The 23864-nt window shown below is 44.4% G+C and overlaps 1 protein-coding gene across 1 annotated transcript in view; it reads right to left on the reverse strand.

Annotated features, from left to right (window-relative positions):
* The window catches only part of LOC147701976 (ketosamine-3-kinase-like), a 268222-nt gene that overhangs the window by 38084 nt on the left and 206274 nt on the right, over positions 1-23864 (reverse strand). The window contains exons 4-5 of the mRNA XM_086928734.1: positions 23684-23766; positions 15099-15221 (exon numbers count right to left, since the gene is read on the reverse strand). Coding sequence (XP_086784860.1) covers positions 15099-15221; positions 23684-23766 — 206 coding nt within the window. The remainder of the gene's footprint in view (positions 1-15098; positions 15222-23683; positions 23767-23864) is intronic.

The following is a 23864-nucleotide window of genomic DNA, read 5'->3' on the forward strand; positions in this document are numbered from 1 at the left end:
CAACAAAGACAAGGCCAGCCTGGCTGAATGAGTGGCAAATCCTGATATGTCAGAGGGGGGCCTGGTCATGATGCAAGTCTGTCACCCATGATGGAAGTTCTGCAGACCAGGAGTGCGATTGTATGAACAAATTCATCATATTGCACTCTATGATCATGATCTCCTTATGTTTTTGGCTGACACAGAGGGCAACCTTGCTGGCGCAAAGTCTTTATTTAGGGATCTTAGCATGATTCCCTGCCTTAAGGTAAATTGGACGAAAACTTGTATGTTTCTTACCGCGCGGACAGCCCAGAGTCTACTGACTACGCAGGGGATACTATGGGAGCGCCAATGCATGACATATCTTGGCACTCGTATTTACCATACCTAAACTGATCTTTGGAGGGTATTGTGGGCAGGGCCATTAGAGGGCTTAAAGGCTGTATTGAGTTCCGGGGCACACTTCCGCCCTAGGTAGCTGGGCGGGTGGCCCTTCTTAAGATGATAGCACTCCCTAGGTTACTGTACTATTTTAGGACACTACCTATTTGGATTCCGGTCTCTGTTTTTAAACAGCTTCAGTCAATGGTGGTTGGTTTCCTTTGGGCCCAGGGAAGACGGAGAGTTGCGCTTAACACACTGATGAGACCGAGATCAGAGAGAGTAAGGCAGTCCCTGACTTCGAGACATATTACCTAGCGGTGTAGTTACAGTGGCTTACTCAGACATTAACGCAGACTTCCGGGGCCCAGTAGGCGTAGAGGGGAATCAGGCAGAGACGCACAAACTCTCCAGATTAATATTGCAACTGCCACTCTCTGTTTCTTCTCTCATTCGAGAGGTGGGGACTTTTAATCTTTGCTGGAACAGGAGTCAGCGGCGAGCACAAATAGCGAGGCCGTACGCCCCTGAGATTCCACTGGTGATGTGCACTGCTCTGCCGCATGGTTGTAATTGGATGGCACTGACTGACTGGACGGAAGTGGGGCTGGCCACCATGGGTGATCTCTATGAAGATGGCGCGGTAATTACCTTTGAGATATTGCAAGACAGATGGCGCTTGGGGACTACTTGTTGCATTTGGCGCTCATAACGGCCATCCAAACGCATTGGAAGGATTGGCTCAGGGAACCACCAACCTCAATGGCTTGTCAATATGTGGTACTAGCAGCTGGCACCATCAAGGCGGTTACTAGCCTGTACCGCGGGATGACACATGAGAGGTTAACCCCACTGGTTTCGCTCCACTTACGGTAGGAAGAGGATATAGGTGAGGAAATCCCTGTGAAAGAGTGGGAAGGACTTGTTGAGTGCACCTGGAAAAGCACCAGGAACGCGTGCTTCCAATTGGTACATTCATTTATTCTCCACAGAGCTTACCTTACGCCAGCAAAAATCAATAAATATTTCAATGTGAATTCGGCACTCTGCCACCGTTGTAACACGCTGGGAGCAGATTTTGGACACATGATGTGGGGTTTCTGTCAACTTGGGACATATTGGGAGGAGGTGGTAACGCTTTTACACGGGGTCCCGGATAGAGATAAAGAACTCACTGTAGGTCTCTGCTTGCTGCATTGGTTCCCCCACACCTCTAAGAATAAGGTAACAAGCAAATTCCTGGACTTTGGGCTTTTGTTGAGGAAGAGGGAGATTACGGCTCATTGGAAGGCCAAGAAGGGTCCTAGTTTACAGAGATGGTGACCCGAACTTATCAAATGGGCGGAGTGCGAGGGATCCACAAGGTTACAAATGGCGACCCGCGTTAATAGCGACAGAGCACTAGAGATGGCGAGAGCATGGGAGGCACTAGTGCAGTTATTGAAAGTCCCAGAAATGCACTCTGATATGGAATCGGGCTCGTCTGATCTAGATGAGCCACCCTGAAGGGCTGGGATTCTCTGGTGGGATGGGCGCGTTGGTTCTTTATGTGGGAGTTGCCTCAAATGGCAGTAAATTGCATTCATATTCGTTGCTTTGTATTTCTTTAATATTGATACCGCTGTGTATTGTTGTCTTCAATAAATATGTATAGTTGTTACGCCAATAGGGAGAGGGGTGGGGTAAGAGGGAGGGAAGGGGATTGCATTTTGAAATCCCAAGAACATGTCTTGAAAATGGATAATTTTATGCCATACTGACAGGAATGTTTGATGTTAGGGGGCAAGTGTCTTGCATTGCAATGATCCAGGCTTGACGACTTAATTAAGTGGACTTCATTGTTATAGATGCCTTTCAAACATGCGAAATTTTTTATCATCATAATTCAATCTCATGACATGATTCTGAATGTAATCGTATTTCACTATCGAATGCTATTGAGTTGTTTGATTTTTAAAACAATAAAAATATATTTAAAATAAATAAAAATAGAAGTTCTGCAGACTGTTTGAGAAAGAGATGTGGAAGGTCACAGGCCTCCAAGGGACAATAGTTACTGTGCAGTCGGGCCATGTCACTGCAACCGGCAATGTATTTTCGTTTAAACAAGTGAGGTCCCCAGATAGGCTGTAAGCCGGGACCAGGAGGAATAAGTATTCAACATCACCTCTGATGCTGGTCAACCAGATCACCACCTAGAGGGCACAGCAGACAACACACCTACAGCTGTGGGGCTATCGCACACTTCAGGAGGGGGAACAGGATAGTGTCTCGGTGCATCTACATAGGATGTCAGTCAGGATGGAGGTGGTCGAAGCCGGAAGCATTGTCTTCACCCCAATCTGGCGCATATTAAGAGGCTCAGGGACTTTCAGCCTGATTCATCAAAGACCCGTTTTGCGAGTCTATAATAGCGATTCATAAGGAATCGCTATTACAGACTCGCAAAACGGGATTCATGTAGGAATCGCAAAAAGAATTGCGATTCCTACACATTCCTTATTTGCGATTAGCAAATTGCTAATCGCAAATAAGAAATAACTCCCCATTCATTCCTATGGGCCAAAAGGCCCATAGGAATGAATGGAGAGTATTCCTTATTTGCGATTAGCAATTAGCTAATTGCAAATAAGATAGCGATTTTAAGGGTGCCAGGGGTGTCCAAAGGACACCCTGTAGCACCCCTTAAATGCAAATTGAAACAGGTGTTGCGCACACACATGTCCAAAGGACATGTGTGTGTGCAACATGCAACTTAGAAAAATGCTTTTAAAAGCATTTTTTTAAGTTTTCGCTATTTACCACGAGGTTTGACCTCGCGGTAAATAGCGGGCCGAAATTGCGAATTCGCAATTTTTAAATGGATGATGAATTGCATTTAAGGAATCTCAAATAGAGATTCCTTAAATGTAATTCCTTGCAAAATAGCGAAATCGCAATTACCGATTTTTGCATTTGGGATGATGAATCCGAAATGCAAAAATAGCGCTCGCAAAGGGCCAAATTTTCAGAATCTGGCCCTTTGTGAGACGATTTCGGCTTGATGAATCAGGCTGTTTGTGTATACCAAAAAGAAGAATGTTTTCAGTTAATAAAAAGTGGAAGTGATGTAAAGTGCTACCTGGCCTCTACAATACATTGTAGCACAGATAGCATACCGACGTCGGGCATGGCCCGAGGTTATAATTAAATGGAGGAGCAACCCCTCGTAGTCACTCTTCGGAACAATATCTCCCCTTTGTGTATGTCCCAGCATACAGTGAGGCCACTTGATACTAGCTGCCCCCGCCCAGCCAACAGCGACCTGGAGAACCTCACTAAGGTCTAGAAGAGAGCAAATTGACATCCACCCAATTCTAGCTGTGGCTTACCTGTTCCAACCACTCTGCGAGTAAGCAAGCGATTAATAAACTTAAGTCTTTTGATCATTTAGGAAATGTCCAAAAATATACAGGGAAAAGAACATATTACTTGCAATACTAAAGGGCTTATTTACAAGCCCTGTGCACCACCGGAACATCACTTTTTGTGATGTTCCAGTGGCGTTCACAGCCTAATCATATCTACAAGGACACGCAAAGCCACCCTGCGTGGCTTTTCATGGCCTTGTAGATATAGAGCAAGGCAAAGCAGCACACCTCGCTGTTTAGCCTTACTCTGTGTCAATGAGGCATTCCATGGGTGTTGCTGTGGGTGTTCCATGGGTGTTGCTGTGGGTGTTCCATGCAACACCCATGGACTTGTACATTACTCCAGATTTACAATATACTGTAAACCTGGGGCAGCGCCAAAACATTGCGCCTCCCTAATGCAGGCGTAATGAGGAAAAATGTTTACATTTCGCCTTATTTATTCCTCTTTCCATGTCTGCTGAATTCTGCCGCACACATGGAATGAGGAAAAAGCCTCTTGTGATTGTTTTTGTGCAGGAAGGTCCTGCACCAACACAATCCTGCCAACAAAACAGACACCCTTGCGCCAAGGTGCAAGGGTGCCTACGTTGGCGCTTGGCTCCAAATTGTGCACCAGCACAGGGAGAAAGGATAGGAATGATTGTATCATGTAAATACGGTGCATTCCTGCCCTTTTGAATTGGCGTAGGGAAGCGCAGCACAATAACTTGTGGTGGGGCCCGACACCAATTCTTTGTAAATAAGCCTCTGGATTTGTAATGTATATCCTACAGTGTCTTTGTGATAGGTAAGGACAGGAGTACTGTCCTCGAGTTCAAGGTGTGCACACTCTTTATCATGGACCGTTGATAGTCCTCTTAATCCATAATGTTATTTCAATGAAAAATCTTTAGAAACAATGTCCTTTATGTCATCTTTATTTGTGTATTTTTAATGATGATTTCTCATTATTTACGTCGTTTTTCAAATATTAGCAGGTTTCAATGGTACAACATTACACTTTCACCCAATGCATTTCGGGTACAAATGGACCCTTCGTCGGGGGTCTCTACGGAAAGAATAAAGAATACATAATGAGCCCAGAGCTACGTTCAAGATGTTTAGGTAACATAACTCGTATTCAATGGAAAATGTACTGCAAATCCTAAATCTATCTCATAAAATAAACGTGTTGCTGAACCCATGCATGATCGTAACTTCATAACATTGTAAACTGAAGGTTGAAAATTGACAAAATTAAAACCAACTAGCGTCTAAATCATACATAACGCGGTTAAACAACCTTAATAAACAGAATTCCGCTCGCATTTGTATGGCGTTACTCGCCCGTACTCACAGTGAAATGTAGCGTCACAGCTTCCTGCTCTGTCATCCAATGCCTGCCGCATTTAGATTCCATGGCGCATACGCCCCTTATAGCTGCTCTGATAGGTCGGTTACGCGATCACGTGGTCGCTACATATTGTGGATGTTAACATTACGTCTATGTGTAAATTAAAGACTAACTATCAGTGCCCACTTAATATTGCATATACTGTCTCTCCATGAATTTAAAACTAAGAATTACCATCGGTGATGATTTTTACAAACGTGCACGAAGCTTTTAAATGTAAAACATATACTGGACAATGATTAGAAAATCGAAACTCTTAATTCTGCAAAATGTGCAATACTAGTTAGGCGTGGTTGAACCTAAGTATAGGGCAAAGTATATTTTACTTTACTCATACATATCGGCCTGGAAGCAAAAGTGATCGGCCATCTTGGAACGGGCACTAGTATTCAATAGAAGTACAGGGTTAGCCTGTGTCTGAAAGGAAAACGTTTCTCTATATATCACAATGTAAAACAATGAAAATTTCAAAAAGACAAATCAAATAGTATAACATAACTCATGTTGCTTTCAAAATTAATCACACAACGTCATGAAGATAAGCACTATGTCCTCCGCCCTGTCAGGACAAATCCTGTCTCATAGTTCAAAGTTCTATAAAAAACACGTAAGTTCCAACCTGTCGTTAAGCCCATCTGGCTGAAGGCTTCCCATTTTCTCAATATAAGTATCCTACAGTGTCCCCGTAAAAAATATGCAATGAGCTTGTAACGCAATTAAGAGATAGGAATAATAACGCTCCATTTCCAATATTGATAACAAATAATCAGTTGCCAAAAAAGTTGTTGGTAACCCTGGCATTTGCCTAAACTCTTCTTTCTTGGGATTACTAAAATTGAGTTTGGATTTTGGCCTTAAGGTTTCTCTAAACGTACTCGTACGCAGACATTTTCTTCCCCTATTTTGCTGTAATTGCCTTATACTACCATCTACTGGCGATAGGATGAATTGAAATGCTTGATTAATAGGGGGCCGATTCTTGTTCGTTCCTGAGTTTGAAATGGAGTGGAGGGAGCTATTTGTAGCCATATAAAACAAGCACCTGCAATGCCAATAGGTCGGGACTTTTACTCGGTGAAAGAGCTTGGTAAGTGACAGGGGAGCTTTTTGAGTGTATTTATATGGACGTGTGAGTAACTGCTAACTACGAGCTGTTTTCTCTCGCCATAGCCAGGTGACCCCTGTATATTACAGAATTACTCTCACGCAGGCTGTGATAGGACTACTGCGGGCACGGCTGCCTGGGCTGTAACGCCTTGGAAAACTGCAGCGAGAGCTCTTTGTAAAGAACACCGTGCACGCATAGGTAATTAGGAGTAATGTTAATAAGGCTACGATTGTCATGGTATTCTGCCGCAAGCTGACAAGAAAGGAGCATCCACGTTTAGTGCGCATGAACCTCTGGTAAATAAACATGATTCTGCCTCAGGAGACCTAGGCGGAAATAGTGACTGGGTTTCAAGAAGATGGAGGACATCACTTGGGAAAGTAACACATATCCCAAATGCACCATATAATTTCAGGTGGTCCATACCATACATGCTCAGCTCTACCACCTGCCATTGTGTTACCTTCCACTTTGTACGCGTGAACACAGATGGGGCATGTGCAGTTGAGGTCTAAATAGATAAGCCTGTGTCTCCTGGAGAAATGCGTACCATAGGTAATTATAATATGGGGGGATGGTAGCCCAGTACAAGTAATAAAACCACTAACCTGTTAGGTCCAGACAAATGTTTCAGTTATTTAAACCAGAGCTCAGCCCCTGGTAGCTGTGTCATAAAGCAAGGAGCTTTGACGTAGAAAAATATGTAAAGCATTTAGAAACACCAAAACAGTAAAATAAAAAGTCTAAAACGCACAACAATAAAAATCCCAATCAAATTTGCAAAAACTGAGAAAACTCAAATAAACAAAATTATACAAATGCAATAAAAATCAAATAAGAGGAATCAGAGATATGAAATTTTAAGGCTTTAGGACAAAACATACCAAGTAAAAGTAAAGCATCAATATAGGGAAGTGGGTTTCTGTTGCAGTAACCCCCCCACACACACTTTTTGCCTGATACATGATGCACTTTTCCTTGGTGTGCCCTGGGTCCCTGCCAATCAGGTATCCAGGGCCTGTGCTCCTTCCCTAAAAACTGCACTAAAGCCTAAACCCAAGCGGCATCTCTGGCCACAGGTAAGTCCCTGGTAAATGGTACCCTAGGTACCCAGGGTACTGTGACCAGAGAAGACCCCTAAGGGCTGCAGCACTTATTGTGCCATCTTTAGGGGTCCTGTACCCTGACACACATACACTGCCTTGGCAGGCTGAGTGTCTTGGTACAGAACTAAACAGAGAGTCGACATGGCACACATCCCTGTGTGACATGCCCACAAACACACTGCCCTGGCATACATCAGTCACCCCTCTAGCTGGGTGCACTATGCCAGTGGTGGGGGCACAGGTGCATGAGCCATGTGCCCATACAGTACCCAGGGCCATTCCTGGGCGCTTTAAGTGCAGTGATGCGGGATTTGATGTGGGATTTAATGTAAAAAGCACTACAGAGGGCATCTTAGAGATGCCCCCTGAAACCTAACCAACTACCAGTGTCCTGACTGAAAGGCTGCCTAGGCTGTCACACAGCAGACATGTCCTGGACCCCTGGGTAGAGAGCCATCTGCTCTCCTGGGCCTGCAACAATGCACATCCTGAGACGAGGTCTCCTCACCCAGGATGGGCAGAGGGCACTTCAAAGGCCTGCCACCTTTGTGAGCTTCTCCAGAGCCCGTGCTGTACTCAGCAACTGGCCCCCACCGGTTCTGACCCCCCACTCTGGCTGGAAGATAGGTGGGAAAAACAAAGGAATGGAAGGGGGTGTGGCAGCCTCTGCCAACTCCACCCCTCAGGTGGGGGAGGCAAGGTGAAGCACAACTCCGGGCTCCCGCCATCTTGAGGATGGGGTGCCTTACCCAATCAGAACTAGGCCCCTGTCCCCCTCCCACAGGAGAGCAGCAGGATAGGGGGTGAACTCACCCCAGGCCTGGCACCTATTGGTCACTGCCCTTGCCCTACCTGTAACACCCCTAAATGTAGTATTTAGGGGCACCCTGAACCTTCCTTCCTCAGATCCCGATTTGAAAACAAGAAAGAAGAAGATCAAGAAGAAGGAGACCTGCCATGCAGCTGCTAACAAAAGGATGACACCAACTGAATTGGCCCTAGCCCTACAGGCCTGATGATCCTTGAACCTGCTCCTGCTAAATCCCGGTGTCTCCTGCGGACAGCAACCTTGAAAACCCAGGTGGACCTGCCTGGCTTGAGCCTCTTAAAGACTGGGACTCCCAGGAGCAGTGGTTCTGCTCAAACAGCAATACCCCTGGTGCCAGCCAGGAACCGTGAATCCAGCACACTCTGCACCTGCCGAGCCCGGCCTGTGCCTGAGTGGACAAAGACCCTGAGGACATCCTCCCGGCAATTGTGACCTGGAATCCGGTGCCCAAGGACCCTCCTTGATGACCCAGACGAGGCCTGCAGCCTCACAGCAAGGGACCCCCCAAAGCCGACCAGCAGAGGGTAAGATTTCCCGACGTCAAAAGACACCCCTGCACCCGGCGCCCCACGGCCCCCTGTGCCCAACTCCTGGGTGCCTACCTATCCTCCAAGATCCCAACTTACCTCTCGAAGTGTTGGTCACTCCTGAAGAATATCCGTCCCCGAGCCTGCAGCCTTTGTTCAGCTCCCAAGATCTCCTTTAAATATCATTGAGCGCCCGACGGCTCAAAAGCACCATACACCCAGCCGCCCGAGTGCCCCTGGCAGTGCAACCTTTATCCTAACCTACTCCCCCATTTGCCCTGAGCAAGTGACCAGGAGCCCCGCTCCCACAGCCGCGTGGCCTGCTTGCCAGCAACAGAAGGCCCCCTGCCTCTCATTGGATAACATTGGGCCTACCTACCTCTGCACCCGGCTGCCCCTGTACCACTAAGGGTGTACCAACTGTACCTACCTGACCCTGGCAGACCCCTGAGTTTATGTCCAGAACCTTAACCATGCCAGTCGACTACTTACCCAAAAGCCGATAACTCACTTCTCTTCCACAGGGTAACATTAACTGGTTTCACTTGGAAATTCTTTTAAGTGTGGAGTTTTGAAACTTTAAAATATTCATCTAAAATCAGCCTAACAACGAATTCCGATTTACTCACCTGTTATCAGGAGAGAACCCAGTGCTGCATCTGTTAGCCCAGCACTGACCCTGAAAAGTAATTTTAATAGTACTTATCAGTAACTTGAATTTCCTTCCATAGAAATCCATTGTATGGTTTTCACCAGAAAAGTTTCTAAGTGTCGATTTTCAAAAACTACAAATATTCCTTAAAAATCGCCTGTATGACTAAAACGCATTCTTTCAATTGTTTACAGGAGATGCACCAGGGCTGGATCCAGGATCCAACCCTGAGTAAGAAAAAGTAACGATAAGACTACTTACCTGCTGAGTAAATTTCCTCCCATAGGATCACATTGGTGATTCTATGGGAAAAAGTTTCTAAGTGTCAACCAGGCAAAACTGGACTGCAAACAAGCAGAGCGGAAATGGAGACGCGATTACAATGAATCCTTTAAAGAAATATGGAAAACTAAAATTCTTGCTTATAAAAGCCTCATCGTGAGAGCAAAAGCTGACTATTACTCCTCTCTGATCTGTAATCCCAACAATAATGCCAGGAGTATTTTTAACATCTTAAACAGCGTTGCCAATCCAGACGCGTGCAAGAACGAGATTGTCCCGTCTCAAGATCTTTGTGACAATCTTGCCGTATTCTTTAAAGAAAAAATCGATCTGATTCTTCAAGATTTGGACATCCCCCTTGACAGTGACTCCTCCCTGGAATCTAGACCCGCTCCACTGGCTAACCAGGTACCCAACCCGGTTTTGACTCTGGAAAGCCCCTTGCTCAGTTTCCAGCCACTCACCTTTGAAAATTTTTCTAATATAGCGAGAGAGATTGTTTCCGGCTCCCCTCTGGACCCGCTCCCTCCTAAAATTTGGAAGGAGTTTGCTGTCGAGCTTTTTCCCTCCCTCCATCTCATCTGCAATCAATCTCTGATAACCGGCACCGTTCCTGCCCACTGGAAGCGTGCGCTCGTCTCTCCCCTGTTGAAAAAACCCTCTCTGGACCCAGAGTGTTCAAAAAACTACCGACCCATTTCACTGTTGCCTTTTCCCGCCAAGATAGTCGAGCGAGTGGTTAGTAACACTCTTTCCACCCACTTAGAACAACTTCTCCTACTTGACGAGGACCAATTTGGCTTCCGGCCGGCCCATGGGACCGAAACAGCCCTCATCACCGCCATGGATGAACTTCAGAGGCGTGCAGACAGAAATCAGGCTTCTTTTTTGATTCTGCTTGATATGTCTGCCGCCTTTGACACGGTTAATCATAAGATCTTGTTAAGGCGGTTGTTTGAGACAGGGGTGAGAGACTCGGCTCTGAGTTGGTTCCACTCTTTTTTGCAGGGCAGGCAGCAGGCGGTTTCTATGCCTCCTTTTCAATCCCCCTTCTCCCCCGTCCTGCATGGTGTGCCCCAGGGCTCTGCCATCAGCCCTATCCTTTTTAATATTTACCTTAGGCCACTAATCTCGCTCATCAAAGGCTTTGGCATTCGAATTATTAATCATGCCGATGACACGCAGATGATCCTTTCCTTGGAAGGAGAGGAGTCCATCTCTGTGGAGGTTTTACACAACTGCCTCAGGAATACAGCCAGCTGGTTAAAGGCAAACTCGCTTCAGTTTAATGCCGGGAAAACTGAAGTGCTTTTTAGCGCTGGAACAAGGATCCCTCGCCCGTTTCCGAACAATTTTTGGCCCCCGGAATCCGGCTCTAGCGTCCGGCCTTCAGACTCTGTCCGTAACCTGGGAGTCATGCTGAACCATGGGCTCAGTATGGACACCCATGTTCAGAAAACATCGGCCTGTTGTTTCTCCATCCTTCGCTCACTCAGGAAGGTTCTGCCCCTGCTACCATCTCATGCCCGCGTCCAGGTGGTTAGATGTACCATCCTGAGCAGGTTGGACTATTGTAATGCCCTCCTGCTCGGGTCCCCTGAGTATCTACTGGACAGACTCCAAAGGGTTCAATCTGCGGCGGCTAAATTGGCGTTGGGGCTGCCTAGGAGATCTCATGGTCCATCTGCCCTTGCAAAACTGCATTGGCTTCCTCTTAGACAGAGGATTCCATTTAAAGCCCTTTGCATTGTGTTTAGGGCTCTTCACGGATGCGGCCCAGTCCCCCTCAGGTCCAAGTTTGTCTGGTACACCCCTTCCAGACACCTTCGCTCATCGGATGCTAAACTGGTAGTTGTTCCCAGATTTAAGAAGTTCAGAGCTGGTGGCAGATCCTTTCAGGTGACTGCATCCAGACTCTGGAACACTCTCCCCATCGAGATTAGGGCCACTAATGAACTTATGCAGTTTAGGAAAAAGGTAAAAACTTGGCTTTTCCCTGGCTAGCCTTCGCTCCCCAGGCATACTTCGCTGCCTTCTGTAGTCTGGATTCTATTAGCGCCAGGATGCCTGCAACGGTGACAGTCGCGCTCTATAAATTCTTAAAATAAATAATAATAAAATAAATAAACTTTTAAAATACAATAATATTCCTTAAAAATCACTACTGTAACCAAAACGCTTTTACTTAACTGTTCACAGGAGATGTCCCAGGACTGAATCTAGGATCCAGTCCTGTCGTTAGAAAAGTAATCTATAAAGTAACTAATTGCATTTATCTAGAAATTCCCATTCAGCTCAATGTTGCATTGTGCTTAAAATTGTGTTGCCTATTGCAACAACTGTAACTATTGTAATCAAAAAGTCTATTGCCTAATTGAAAAGTATTTAACTAAAGTAACTCATTCTGAGAAAGTATATTTTGATACCTTCTTGGTTCTGGAAATAAAACAACTATATATTTTGATACAAAACAATTGGCCTAGAGTTCAGTTCTTGAGTGTGTGAGACCATTTGCTGACTGAGTGTGTACAAGAAATGCTTTACACTGTCCTCTGATATTGCCTTACTGCTCGACCAAGCTACCACTTTACAAAGTACGGTTATATCTAACTTTAGCCTCTGCCAAACCTCTGGGGACTGTGGACTCTGTACACACTGTACCTTACTTTGGTCCAGTATATATAGAGCCACTTTTTTACAATCAATCAACAGGCACTGTTGTCAGTTGATTGGGATCTAGGTGTGATTTCAGGCCGACTGCAATGGAGCTTGGGTCAGATACAATACATGGTTTCATCAGGGTCAAAGATTTTACTTTCTGACTTAGTCTCTGAAAAGGAAGTTGAAATCCTCCAGCTGGGCAAAGTTTGAGGCTGCATCTGCGAAGTCCTCTCAAAGCTGGATAGCCGCTGGATGAGGTCCCTCTGAAGCTGTTAGTTTTAGTGTGAAAAGCGCCATGCAGGAGAATTTAAAAGTTTGCTGCAGATCAATCAATAGGGTTGTTGGAGCGCAACTACTCACCCGTTAGGGTCTCTAGGTGCAGGGAGAAGCTCCGTTGAGTGTAGGGGTTGTCCAAAGAACCAGGTCATGTGGTCCTTAGTGAACTGGGGGGTCAGCAGAAGAGGCAGGTCTTGAGGTCCTTCCTGAATGGGGAATTTTGGGTGCATTTCGGAGATGGAGTGGGAGGTCTTTCCAGGCCCTCGCTGCAAGGTAGGAGAAGGAAGTTCTTCCTGTTCTGGTCCTGCGGATGCAAGGGAAGGGGGCCGGCGAGAGCTAGGCTGATCATAGGTGTCTTTTGGGTGTGTGGAAAGAGAGGTGGCTGTTCAGGTATGTTGGTCCGGTGTTGTGCATGTGAAATCCTCACATTGGGCAGATACATTTCATCCCTTCACAGTCAAGATTTATAACTTTGACCTCAGTCTTTTATATGGAGCTCAAAATGCTCCAGCAGGGACAGCCTAAAACAGTATCCAATGAAATCATGTTTAAGTCAGACACTTTTGCTGCAATGTTTTTGAAGTCATAACATGTTCCATGTTCCAACATTTCTGAGTTTCTGGAGTATCTCCTCTTGGTCAGTGCTAGGGCAGCCAGGACATCATAAACAGCAGTTAGAGGGCCAAAATCACTTAGTCAGAGGACATGACCAGGGTCTGGCTCAGGTCAAGTTGGTACAAGTCAGCTAGGCACTGCAGGAAAAGGCCCCTTGCAGCTTTTTGTGTCCCTGTATCCAAACAAAAGGTCAGCCAACTGAACCATGGGATCAGCTTCTTTGTCCTGGGTACAAGTGGCAGCACTTTAGGTCTACTCACAGTTTGAAAACAAATTAATATATTAATATGCCCTCTAGTTTTTCTCATACAACAGTCAGAGCCTTTTACAGTTGAAATAGCAATAGAAGGTCTCTCATTGTAGAGTCATACCAGCATTACATTTCTACATGTCCCACCTTGAAATACTAGACACCCTACCTCATAGCCATTATTAATATCTGAAAGAGTTATTTTAATTGGCCAGGCTACAGATGTAAACTGCAGCAGTGGGCCTTAAGCCATGTTTTACTTTGTCGTATCAGTGGATGGCACAATAAGCGCTGTAATTCACAAGTGATACTTACCTTTCTATGCTTGGGCCTTATTGGAAAGTTAAACATGCCACTTAGGAGTTAGCACATTTTACCAGATTTTAGGGGTCACAGCACATGCATTAGACCCGATTAGCAGTGTCCTAAGGCACAGAGCCAAAAACCCAGCAGCTTCAGTCCAAAAGAAATGTGAGTGACCATGTACATAGGTAGGCTTATTTGTTGTGTGTAATGTATACATTTTTGAGAGGATTTTGTGCTTGTGTTTTGTGATATATATAAAAGAAATGAAAAAAGTATAATTTGAACAGATTACAAGAAATAAAATGTGTAATCTTATCCTCCTGTGGGTGTGATGATATTAGAAAACATTTGAATAATTTAGCAGTGGACGTTAGTCACAGGACCAATAGGAGAATTTACTGTCATCTATTGTGAAAATTTGTCCATATCTGTTCCTCCTTTTGCCATTTTTTCCTTTTCTATATATTTATAGGAAAGTTAAACATGCCACTTAGGAGTTAGCACATTTTACCAGATTTTAGGGGTTACAGCACATGCATTAGACCCGATTAGCGGTGTCCTAAGGCACAGAGCCAAAAGAAATGTGAGTGACCATGTACGTAAAAAGGGGCACTTTCTCACATGACGCTAAGCATATAAATCACAGACGCATCCTGGGATGTGTTGTATACTTATTAAATGCATTAACCTTGTGCGTATATATGTAGTAGGTTTAGATTAAGAACACAGATGTCACTGATGCAGTTTTAAAGTGCACGAACATGACATAAAAGGCCTTTACAAAATTCTTAAATATAGAAGGATGATAAGAGTGTAAGTACAGATAGTGCATAAGATGGTTATTTTTATAATGGAGGGAAATATGATACCAATCCTGAAACTGAGTGTTTTAGCACTTTGTTAATAGGGTACTTTGTTGGAATAAAAAAGAAACACCAAGATCTGATTATAGGAGTGAGCTTTCCTTTTTTGATTGACTGTAGATCGTCAGTGCCACTACCTTGACAACCATGCCAGCTGGGGGCAGTCAGCACCCTTTCCTTTGTGGTACTGGGCTGACAAGTGCTTGAACAAGTAAAGGAACCTCCCTTTATTGGCCGCTTGCTAGCTTTCTGGTTGGTCACTGGGTTGTGGGTGTGGTCAACAAATAGATACATTTGATTGCTGGCCCATCATGCTGCAAACATCTATATTAGGCAAAAACTAAACAGAACCCATGATTTCTGTCACTTCACTCCACGAGTGGTGTACATTTCTACATACACCATGCTAAAGACAAAACAAAACTGGCTTTTAAAATAAATGGCTGGTATTTACCTGGAGATGTGCCCAAAGTTCCCTTGCCTCTCTGTCTCCTGACTGCTCCTCCATCAGGTCCATTTGTGGCTTGATCCGCTGGCTTGTAAAGAATGTCACCCAATCACTGTGCCAATCATTAACCTCAAGAAGGAAAAAATAAAGCCATTTTTGTTTAATCACTCGGGACCACATTAATCACACCATGGAGTGTACTGCGCGGTGAAATCCCACTGCAAATTAATCTGAACCGTGGCATGTTATTGATTCAGTTCAGTTCAAAATAGTTTATTTTGATTAAAAAAAAACATTAAAACGTGTACAAATGCAATATACAACACATTTAAACAAGTAGAAACTCACAATAAAGGATAATTATATGAGATCAGGTCATGCTAATAAGTAATGTTAAGCACATGGCAATCAGGCAAGTTAAACGTCAAAGTAAATTGAATTCCTAGTTTTGAAAGAAGCAGCTAAAAAAAAGGCTAACAGAATAGAAAATCATCTGTATATACAAAAATGCTCACCTGAAGCTTTTGAAAACAACAGCTAAGAACATTGATACTAAGTATTTCCGAAGAAACTACATGTAAAATTGACAGAAAAAAATAAAGTGAATAGAAGTTTGAAATTATTTACAATCACAGGGACACGGACTGGTACAATCTTATCTATGATTTAGTTATCTCAGGTTGTTCCCTATTCAAGTTTGTCATCTCGGCAAAAGTCCTCTTAACCCAGGTAACATCTTGTGTATTAACCATTCAAGAGCTACTATTTTTATCCGGCCTTCCCATACCAGAACACAGCTTGTTGATAGCAAACATTTAACGTCATGCAAACTAGAATAATCTTATGGTTAAGCTCAGCAGCTGAATTTGTCCAAATTGAAATACATAGTAATAAAGGGGCAATTTTGAGCAATCTCAGGCTTAGCTCTTCATGATGAATATAGCTTGGTGTACATTGAGGACACCTAAAAGTCTTCTACAGTAGTTGTTCTCTTACTTCTGAAGAGTGGAGGTATCATGGTAACCATCAACATAGCATGCAGTCGAAACACAATTACTTTCGTTTTTTTCGTTTTTGAAAGTATTTTTCATAGTGATAAAAAATATTGCTGCGTTTAATATCATTGAAATGTATATCATGTGTATGTTTTTATTGTATTTAAATGTTGTTTTAATATTTGTAAAGTATTTAGATTTTGTAAAATAATTGTAGGGGTGGGAAGTTACGTTTTTAGGGGAATACTGCAGGGAGTAATTTATATATATTTATTTTACATTTATTTTGAAATGTAACTTTTATGAGAACAAATTATTTATTGATATTTGCAAAATGAAATTTTTGTGAAAATATTTGAGTGTTTTTGTTATGATATTTTTAGAATATAGGTATGGTGTACATAGTATAATATTGTATTTTGGTTTAAAAAAAATGTATGTAATTGTATTGCTTAATTTTACTAGGATTTGTTTTAATTTTGGGTGCAATCTGGTTCTAATTAATGTGGTAAAATAAATAAATATATGTGAGTGTATATATATATATATATATTCCGCTCCAAACTCCACCAAGGGCAGTCATTGGAGTTTGGAGCGGAATGTAAAAAGGCAGTGGCACCGCCCTTCAGGAATCCAGAGCCTCGCCGCCGACACAGTCGACAGTTATACATACTGTTGGAGACACAGTCCATATGACTGATTCCAGCGTCGGGTGCAACAGGGGTCCTGGGGTTGGACGTCGGACCCCCAGAGGAGATGGCATTTCCAGCACTTTGAAGACACCTTAAAGACATGAATGCCGGTGATTCGAGGGGACACGGATCTACCATAACACGGACGACTTGAGCAGCTGGTGCCAACATCTATGGGAAAGACATTACAGCGCTATCAAGCCACAATGAGAAGAGGAGTGTGGCAAATACCTACCAACGGCTCTAACCGGACTCTGAATCCCAGAATGCAACATTGGGAATTTCAGGTGAAGTGCAAGTCCTCTCTCGTTGCCGAACTGCCATGTCCAATGAGAACAGACTTACCTGTTTTTAAACGCCAGCAGGACAGAATGTGCTATTGAATGACGAGCTGAAGAAGGCAGCACGCCGAAAACGTTTCTTGTCAAAATAACGCATCTCCGAAGGGGTCCTGAGTACAGTGTTTCTTTGTGAGAAACTGGAGCTGTTATATATATATATATATATATATATATATATATATATATATTCAAAACCAAAGTTTTCCCGGAGCGCTGCAGCTTGCCACAGCTTCCCCCAGGAACACAGATGCACGGACCAAAGGTTTGCGGTGCTTCAAATATTTATTCGCTTGCCTGGCTTCATAACGTTTCGGCACACAGGTGCCTTGTTCACATGACACACACACAATACCCATGCAGGTTTAGAGTACTGCATAAATCATGCAAAAAAGAAGTAAGGAACATTTGATAGTTTAAGCTTTAGGTGGAGAGCAGCTGCCTCATATGAAGCACTCTACAACACCACCAACACTGCATCCCTCAAATGTCTGTGTTTCAAGCAGAATTTTTAAGCATAGGATTAGCATATTGCATCGTCGCCAAGCAAAAAAAGTGACAAAATCTTTTGCCTTTTTGCATTATAGTTTTTTTTTCACAACGTAATTTTATTGTTGACAGCCGACACATGTTTGATGTCACAAGGAACACCAATAAAATACAATAATTGACAGCGTTAATGATGTCAACATTTTCAATGTTAAGTAAACTTATTTGAAGATAAGTTTTAAAAACCAATAGTGCCATACTAAAATTACAGAGAATGACAAAAGGTCCTGGGTACATATGGTCAGGCCATGTATTTTGAAAACAATTATAGTCAACATCCAGGACAAAACACAGCGCAATCATACCGGCAATTCCTCCGCTGCAGATGTAGGACGAGGAGGTTTTCAAATATAGCACCCTGTAATCTGGCCACCTCTTCCATATTTTATAAGGTTTCTGGGGAAATCCCGGCGCCGTGAAGACGGGTATCTCCAGGCCCATGCAACAATCTAGACCCTTCTTCCATATTGCAACCAGCGGCGGAGACTCATTCTTCCATGCCCTGGCAATATCCCGCTTAGCTAACGTAAGACCAAGGAAGAGCAGGTGGTGCTTATACCTGTTGCCACCCAATCCTTCAGTGATATGGAGCATAAGCAGTCGTGGCACAAGCAAGATTTTCCACCCTAAGACCTCTGACAGTCACGTAGTCACCCCTCTCCAGAACCTCAAAAGAGTCGTGCATTGGGACCCTCCCCTGCCTCACAGCACAAGCAATGAGGGGAGGCAATCAGCCCAACGCGCCACAGCTTGTATCTGGTAAAGTAAACCAGATGCAAATATTTAAATTGGATAAGACACCGGTGGGGATTCCAGTGCCTCCACCCAATCGTCCTCATCTAGGGGGCCCAAGTCCAGCTGCCAGGCATCCTGAGTTTTATTTAATGTAGTGGGGGTGTTATTTAGAAGTGCGCGATATGGTTTAGTTATTTTATGGTCTCCCAGATCCACCATAAAGACTTTTGCTTCAATAGGATTAAAATCAGGTATATCAGCTTGTTGCGCCAGGTATGGGGAGAGCCTTATGAAGCTATGGAGTTAGGTCCTACATGGAGTGGGCCGGACCCTTTTTGAACAGAAAATACACAAAATGCCCACACCACATACGTTTTCAACTACTTATTTTAAGAACTAAACCAAAAAGAGTTAATTTTGGTTTGTATGGGTACCTTTATTTATACCCTTATGACTTTTGCAATTCTTTTTATACACTCTTTTTATCAAATTTGTGAATGAAAAAAGAAACATGTGTACATTCAATACTATTTACAACACATATACATATTACATGACATCACTACTCATAAAAAATAAATGCAACGTAAACATCCTACATACAAAACAAACAATACAGCTCAATGTGTTTGTACTTAAATAAATTAGTATACAAAAATCAATATTCAAAAGAATAACTTTCAGACAAAGTCAGAGAAGGAGATTATTTCAACAAAGGGTGACCAAATTTACAACCAGCTGACGCTAATTGACTCAATCAATGATATTGTTCGCTCCTTAGGTTTTGCCGACACGTTTCGAATCTAAGTAAGCAAGTTCTTGGATTCTCATCAGGGCTCTGTCATTTATCTGCGTGGATTAGGACAACTATATCTTCTTTCAAATCGGATCTGTCCATTGACTGCTTGATTATATCAATTGTTCCTTGTTATGTGGGGTGTATCTCAATGGGTTCAAGGCACTGCGGCCCGTTATTCCTCACGTACTCTATATTAATTTATTTTCTTCTATCTCAGCATCTTTTGTCTCGGGCTGTTAGTTATGGCCTGCTCGCTGGTCGTGCTGTTCGGCCGCTTCTCCTCCGAGACCCGCCGAGACCCGCAGTGGCACCCGGTCACGTGTGTCTTGCCAATTCCTCTTTCTCCCACCACAAGCCGTCACTTTTCCGACTTTTGCCGCATCGGGTTCTGGCTATTAGCCGTCCATCATCCCCTTTTGTATCGCTGTGTTCGCCCTAAGTTGGCAGGGTATGCTCAGACGTGAGTCCCTTGCTCACTTTGCCACTGGATTAAAGATAGCCTGGCTGATGAGGATTATGAATCCGAAACCGGTCCCAGAATGCTTGTTTTCCATCCAGGGAAGACATGGCTTGGCAGTTCAGGCTGGACTGTTCCCATGAGGCACAGGGTCAGACTGATTTGCATATGGCCATGTCTGAACTGGGGTGGCGGAGTGAGCTAAAGAATGGTGATGGATTAAACCCAGATCAGTTGACTGGGGGTGAGTGTTTGATTTGCTCCAAACGCTCCGTCCATCATCCCCTTTTGTATCGCTTTGTTCGGCCCAAATTGGCAGGGTATGCTCAGACGTGAGTCCCTTGCTCACTTTGCCACTGGATTCAAGATAGCCTGGCTGATGAGGATTATGAATCCGAAACCGGTCCCAGGATGCTTGTTTCCGGTCCAGGGAAGACACGGCTTGGCAGTTCGGGCTGGACTGTTCCCATGAGGCGCAGGGTCAGACTGATTTGCATATGGCCATGTCTGAACTGGGGTGGCGGAGTGAGCTAAAGAATGGTGATGGATTAAACCCAGATCAGTTGACTGGGGGTGAGTGTTTGATTTGCTCAAACGCTCCGTCCATCATTCCCTTTTGTATCGCAATCTCCTGATCAATGGCAGGCCACCAAAAATCAACATGTGGTATCCGCTTCTGAACTGAAAGTCCACCATCTCCCTCATGTAATAAAGTCAGCAGTCTACTACGCTAATTCACATAAATCTAGATCAAGAAAGAGAAACAAATATCAAATGGAGAGATTTTTCAAAGCTTGGACCACTGCTCTAGAGGGGTCCATATCTCAGAGTCCACCACACGTCTTCTTTTCCCCCCTTAACTAATATACTGAAGACTCCAAATTATACCAAGCTAACATCCCAGCTCTCCAATTGAAAAAGGTAGGAGCTTCCAAGCTTTGCCACTGCGAGGTTATGCAGAGCCGTATCATTGCCATAGCTATAAACAAAAATGCGCTAGTATATCTTGATCTTTCGGTAGTTCCAGAGTATTCGCACCCCATTATGACCAACTCTTGAGAAATCTCCACCGGAATATCAAGCACCTTATTTATAAGAATCTCAATATCTCCCAGGAAGTCCCCCAAATTTGGGCACGCATAAAACATATGGATTGTGTCTGCAGCTTGGAGTCTACACCTAGAACAAGAGTGTCCCTTCCCCCCCCCCCTCATTTAGCAATTTTAGCAGGAGTGAAATATTAATCAAACATAGCCATATAGCTTTGCGTCCGTAAGCTGCCAGATACTAGGACATAGCTAGCTAATTCCAACGCAGGTCGCAAATCCACTCCTGCCATACCCAATTTCCCCACCCACCTAATGTTCTGAGCATGCAAGTCATCAGGAAGGCCTGATAAGAAATGTTGATAGATAATACCTATTTTGGCCCTCCTTTGAACCAGTACAATTTGAACAATTTTATCATAGATGGTTGGAATATTATGATATTTATCTAAGAAACTCCTGATTTTAAGATATTTGAAAAAGTTGCTGGTTTGCATACAAAACTTTTCCCTTAAAGAGGAGAAAGAGGCCAACTGCCCATCAAAACCCAAGTCCCCAATATAATTCAGACCCAGACTCTGCCATTTAAAAATGACATTATACTGAAATATAGATGGCAACACATCTACAGCATTAAAGGGCGTATGAGCATTGACCTTAGAAATAGTGAACTTATGACAAATATTCTGCCAGACTGAAAACATATGCATTCTGTCCAGCATCTGTAGTTTTTGCATTTGTCACCCCGAGTGAGATGGGTATGCTCAGACGTGAGTCTCATGCACTCCACACCACTGGATTCAAGCAAGCCGGACTGAAGACGGCTGGAATGCCAGAAACCGGTCCTCGGAAGCTTGTTTCCGGTCCAGGGAAGGCATGGCTTGGCAGTTCGGGCTGGACTGTTCCCATGAGGCATAGGGTCAGACTGATTTGCATATGGCCATGTTTGAACTGGGGTGGTGTGGAGTGCCAAAAAAACGATGGATTTGGGCCCAGATCTCTGTACTGGGGTGAATGTATGACATTGTTCTGCATTCTGTCCATCACCTGTGGTTTTTGCAGACTGAAAACATAGCCCAGATAATTTTAAACATTGTTTTTTTTAAGTAGCTAGGCTCCAACACACGCGTTAGGATGCCCTTAGCCGCCTCTCCCAGGGCTATCTCATATATAAGCGGCTTAGTACAAAAGGGAACATCTGCCCGATCGCCCCCAACAATGGTAACCCAAAGTGTTGTAACATGGCAGACCAGTAGTAGAATAGGAGGTTAAGGACCGCCCAGCCCCCTCGATCCCTGGGAACGTAAGTGCACTTGGCAGCTCTTCGTGCCCGACGTTATCCCCAAAGGAACCGAAGACAGATCCTCCCAGCCCTGGCCAGCGTTGTCTGTGAGATCTCCAGAGGAATAGTCCTGAACAGGTAGAGAAACTTTGGACGGTGTTACTACACCTATAGTAACACTTTAGGCCACATTTTGGGGCAAAAGTCAACTGACTTTCCTCTTGGTTCACTCATAGCACTGTTGCAGGGCAGTAAGGCTGGGGGCATTAATGTTTCTAAGTTCGGTTTTAGAGTCTATCACTTCTAACTACTGTCGTTCAATACAGTGATATAATTTAAAACCCTAAAAAGAAAATGTGCTACAATGGTTGCAGTATAACGAAATACACTGTTCTGAATTTTGAAGAGCCATTATCATATATGAACTGCACTCTCTAAGCCAGCAACAGCAGACCTCTCGCCTCAATTCCCTCTGAAGATCAGCACTGCTGGTGGCGACCCTGCAGGAGACAAGAACAAGTCAAATGCAAAAACAAATGGCTTTGAGGCGAGCGCAGCCTGACTGGGCTCACTTTAAAACTGTTTATTTTACACGGTTTGTTTTTGAGGCGGTTCAGGCAGGAAACATGAATGGCCCTGCCCCCAGCAACCAAACTGGCCCCCACTAGCAGTAAAATCAATCAATCAATCATGACACTTGTATAGTGCGCTACTCACCCGGAAGGGTCTCAAGGCGCTGGGGTGGGGAGGGGTACGTTACTATTCGAAGAGCCAGGTCTTGAGTTGCTTGGATCTGAATGGGGGAGGCGGACTCCCTGGGCTCTTCCGGCGAGGAACGAGATGATCCACTCCAGTGCCTTCTCTTGGATTTTGATGTTGCTGAGGCGTTCCACTAGGGTGTGGTGGCAGACAGTGTCGAACGCTGCGGAGAGGTCCAGGAGGATGAGGGCCGCTGTTTCCCCGTTGTCGAGCAGGGATCTGATGTCGTCAGTGGCTGCGATGAGGGCGGTCTCGGGGCTGTGGTTGGCGCGGAAGCCGGATTGTGAGTGGTCGAGGGATCCGTTCGTCTCGAGGAAGGCGGCAAGCTGTCTGTTGACGGTCTTCTCAATGACTTTGGCAGGAAAACACATTCCAACCAACACCTTCCCAACCTTACGCAGAATCGAACAGTGCCCAATAGAGCCACTCCAGGCCTGGTTTGTGTGTCATACCCAAGTTCATTAATGCAGCGGTGGCTCCTCCGTTAAGGCGGAGAAGCATCAACCCACTGCCTTGCAGCAGTGAAATAAAGGAAAAATAAAATGATAATAACTTGATGGGTGTTATCATTTATTGGTTCTGGCCACAGCAGTTTTGCGGGCGGGGCTAGTCTGCTCACAGAAGAGCAGAGGGAGTTGCGGTGGGCCCTCTGTAAGTGCACATGATTGTTAGGCCAGCCGTCTCGGGCCTGCCAAACAGTCATACGCACTTTGTATGTTCTCCACAGAGGCTGCAGTTCAGCCCTGGCTGAACGCTAAACCACTGTGCTTTCTGTTCCTGGCTGGGAGAGACGTGGCAAGAAGAGAGAGGAGAGAGGCAAGAGCAGGAAAGTTTTTATTTTATTTTTTAAACACCCCTCACCACCCTCCTGACCCGCCGCCCTGCCAACCCTGATCTGTGCCAGCCGTCACTGCATTAATGGCTTGTTAACGCACCTACCTGGGGGATGTATCCACAGCAGGTGACGGTAGAAAACCCATACTTCTCTACACACTGGAGCTTCGACTGCCCTGCGCCCATGCCTGTCAAACATAAAATAAAATCATAGACAGCAAGTGAGAAAAGCGTCAAAACATTTCTGAATAAATAATGCGCTACAAATTGTCCAAGTCCAAAATAC

This window comes from Lissotriton vulgaris, chromosome 7 (assembly GCF_964263255.1).
Source record: "Lissotriton vulgaris chromosome 7, aLisVul1.2, whole genome shotgun sequence".
NCBI lineage: Eukaryota > Metazoa > Chordata > Amphibia > Caudata > Salamandridae > Lissotriton > Lissotriton vulgaris.